Source organism: Austrofundulus limnaeus, unplaced genomic scaffold, assembly GCF_001266775.1.
Source record: "Austrofundulus limnaeus strain Quisiro unplaced genomic scaffold, Austrofundulus_limnaeus-1.0 Scaffold86, whole genome shotgun sequence".
Taxonomy (NCBI): Eukaryota; Metazoa; Chordata; class Actinopteri; order Cyprinodontiformes; family Rivulidae; genus Austrofundulus; species Austrofundulus limnaeus.
The window spans coordinates 1,626,810-1,630,423 of record NW_013952488.1 but is presented as its reverse complement, the minus strand read 5'-3'; the positions used below and the strand labels follow the sequence as shown (position 1 = coordinate 1,630,423).

The 3,614-nt window shown below is 36.5% G+C and overlaps 1 protein-coding gene across 1 annotated transcript in view; it reads right to left on the bottom strand.

Annotated features, from left to right (window-relative positions):
* The window catches only part of nbas (NBAS subunit of NRZ tethering complex), a gene marked incomplete in the record, with an annotated part of 224,076 nt that overhangs the window by 60,918 nt on the left and 159,544 nt on the right, over window positions 1-3,614 (bottom strand). The window contains 1 exon segment of the mRNA XM_014011983.1: window positions 1,030-1,232. Coding sequence (XP_013867437.1) covers window positions 1,030-1,232 — 203 coding nt within the window.

The window sequence follows — 3,614 nt, the reverse complement described above, 5'->3', positions numbered from 1 at the left end:
TGTGTGTGTGTGTGTGTGTGTGTGGTGGTGGTGGTGGGGGGCGTGGGGGCTGCCATGAGGAAGCTTGGCTTAAAGACATATCTCAGAGTTATTTCTGGTCTCCACCTGTCGTTTTGCTCCTCAGCATGGCTTCCTAAAAACGCTGCAGGATTTCTCAAACATGCATGAATGAGTCAAAGCAAGGCTTTGGGCATGTTTTTTTTATTAGAGTATAACATTATAACATGATATAAAACTCAAAAAAGTTGATTTTACATGATATTGTCCCTTTAAGGACTTCTAAGAGATATATAGAAAATTAGGACAAAATAAATAATGGATTTTCTCCTGATAGTAACACAGAAAGTTATTATTAAAGTGCAAAGGCAATTACCATATTATTCACATTTAACTATAAGAAAATACATATTTTTTTCCAGAAAGTACCCTAACAATTATAACAAATTATAAGTAATACTCATTTTTAGTGCCAAACTGTTCCGMTGTCTTAAAAAATGTAAAAAGTGTTTAAAATTCTGTTAAACAGCTGAATGGCAGGAAGTGTTTTTTTTTTTCAGAAAGCCCCAAGAAAAACCTGCKTTATAGCAATTATTCCTTTTACATTGACGAGTTCATTACTGGCCTTTAAATACCCTGCTACATTTATTTTATAATCTATCAATGAACACAACTCTAGCTGCTCCCATCTGCCTCCAGTTTTAATATGGGAGCTCAAAGAAAAGGAGAAAAAGTTTTGTCAGCGAGAAGTTAAAAGTATATAAATATATATTTATTTCTTTAAATGATTCAGAGCTACTTTTAGTGCCCAGCTGAGACTCATTGTGTCATTGTTCATATGTAGTAAAGTATGCAGAAAGTAATCCAATTGCAGATTGAATGGTACCTGGCAGAGTCGTTGAAGAAATTACAGCAGCAGGAAATCCTCAATGAGAAGTTTTTTTTTTGTGTGCGCATGTGAAATGAGGTCTTTGTGCAGTGTGTTTTTGTGATTGTGTTTTTTTTTTTTTCAGAGGAATACGGTGAGACTACCTGAGAGCGGCCACAACCCTCCTCACCGCCTCCTGAAGCACCGTTCTGGCAGACAGGTCGAGTTGTCCGACGGCAACACTCAGAAGCTTTTTGATCTGCRCCAGAGGCAGTCCATCGGCTGTCATGGTGACCGCCAACTCGCAAATCTTGGGCCTTTCGGAGCGCGACAAGTCGTAAAGTTGACTGTATCTCTGTAGCTGTTCCTGGAATACAGAAAACAAATAAACATGAAAAAACAGGGATAATAAAAACAAAACAGGTAGTATAGGGCTTAAAATGCGCAAGAGGTTTGTTAAAAATGATAATTAGACTAGGTGTTGAAAACGTGTTTGTTTAGCTTTATGGATAAAGAAAAAACAGCTGCAMCAGCAGTGCAAAGCTCAGTAAAACTTGTCCTTGTCTGTTAATCATCTATTTAAAAAAAAATAACAGAATTATGCAAATACATCTTTTTATCTACAWCTGTACCAACCATCAGATCTTTAGTTCTAAAGAGATTTTTTAATTTGGGGTGATCGAAAATCTTCATAAATGACCAGATTTTGCATTTTTTTTTACTTTGGAAAACAATTAATGACCTAATTATCATTCACAGATGTTGCTRGCAGGAAAAAAAAAACCTGGACTTTGGATGTGTTTTGACCATAACACTGACTCTGGGCATTACGTCAAGCCCAATAAGTGTTAAAACCAGACTTCAGAAGGAGGCTTGGAGCCTGAGGACTGAGGAGTGTCTGACTGGGAGAATATTTTTATCCACTAGCTTCATTGTAGGCTCAGACGTTCATGGCAGCACTAGCTGTTCAAGTCTGAGAATGTGTGCCAGATGAACAAATGTAGCGATTTTGGTAATATGCCAATTATGTACAATGGACATGCCGACAAGTGAATGTGCAATAAAACTAAGCTTTCAGTTTATCACTTTCTGCTTCGACTCCCAGAAGATTAACAATCATAGAGCAGTTGTCAGATTTTCCTGTAGAAYAACAGCTTTCACACAGAGTACGCTGAGCCTGAAGTTTTGGATTTATAAAATGGGTGTAATATAATTTTATTGAATTTTTTTGTCAAACCAATTAATTTTGTGATTAAGTCCAGATTGGTCAGTATCTACCAGCTGGTCAGGATGCAACTGAAAGGAGACATATCATGCTTATAAATCTTTCTTTTTCACTTTTAAATCATTCATTTGGAGACTATATAAAGTGGAACTGCAATGCTTTGGTCTGAGTTTCTCCTTATTGGCTGTGTTTCCAYTGCAAATGTGCGCTAAACTTTGTTGATATTCTTAATGTCGAAAAACACAGTTTTGCAATTGCGGTGTTTCCATTAAGTAAGAAATGCTATTAAAGTTACGTGTGAATACGCTTGTTCTAGCAATAAGTCATTACGAGCATGGCGGAAATAGATGTAAACACAGCATATTGCTACCACGACACTAACGCTCATCAGAGGAGATGTCGGCATTTTATCGAGGCTTTTGAGCGACAAGCCCCTTATACTTGGAAGCAGCTACGTATGCTGCGTTTATTTTTATTTATTTTTTTTGGGAAAATGTAGTCGGTGAGTTTAATACTTTATTTTGCTACTTCGCTGATTTTATTACTACTTTTACTTCCTGTTATCTTCTTCTTCATCATCTTTTTTTTGCCAGAAGAAACTGCCGGTTCTTAATCACGTGGCTTCCATGATGCGAAAAAAAGTGTTTCCATTGCAGTTTTGCGAAATACATCAATTTCAATACGGCCAAAAAACCACCTCATCCTAGCACAAAAACATTTTGTCGAAAAATGTTTTTTTTTTTAAATTGACGTGTTTCCATTGAGCAAATTTATTTTCGAAATTGTAATTTGCGCATTTTCATGGTCAATGGGAACACAGCTACTGTAACTCCACAAGCCCCTCTTTCACTCCTTTTCTAAAGAGGTGTCTAAAAGAAACTCGTTTTGGTGCTGTGTCTTTAAATRCAGATGCTTCACACCCCGCCCCCTTCCAGCTTCGAGAGTGGTAGTTTGATAGCAGAGATACGGCTTTAATAGTGGCACAGAAACGTTTTATTTACAATTAATCAAAAGATGTCTACAGGGGAAGACTTGTCCACCCAGCCTTGCATGTTGGAGTCAGAGTCTGACTCAGAGTTAAAGGAGAATGAAGACAAACAAATTGTAGTTGATAATTCCAGACCTTATTTAGCAGTTCCATTGCAAATTCTGTTATGTAACAGTTTACAAAATGTAATAGAGAATAGAGAAAATGAACAGGTTGAAAAATATGACCCAAACAGAACGTAAAGATATCAAAGCAGTACTGGGAGAGAGTAAATTAAACTGCTGCACTCCTAGAGACTGAGTACACAACAAAATGCATTAAGTGGATTTTGCATGAGTATGTCCCCTTTAAGGAACATTTTGGACCAGTTGATGTGCCATTTTAGCCATACATCTTGGAAAATCAACAGATTTATGTGATTATTTATTTGTATTTTTAGCACTAACAGCATATACCGTATTTATTCATGTATAATACGATCTTGAGTATAATACAATCATCATTTTTTGAGCTTATAAAGCATAAAAACCTAATTA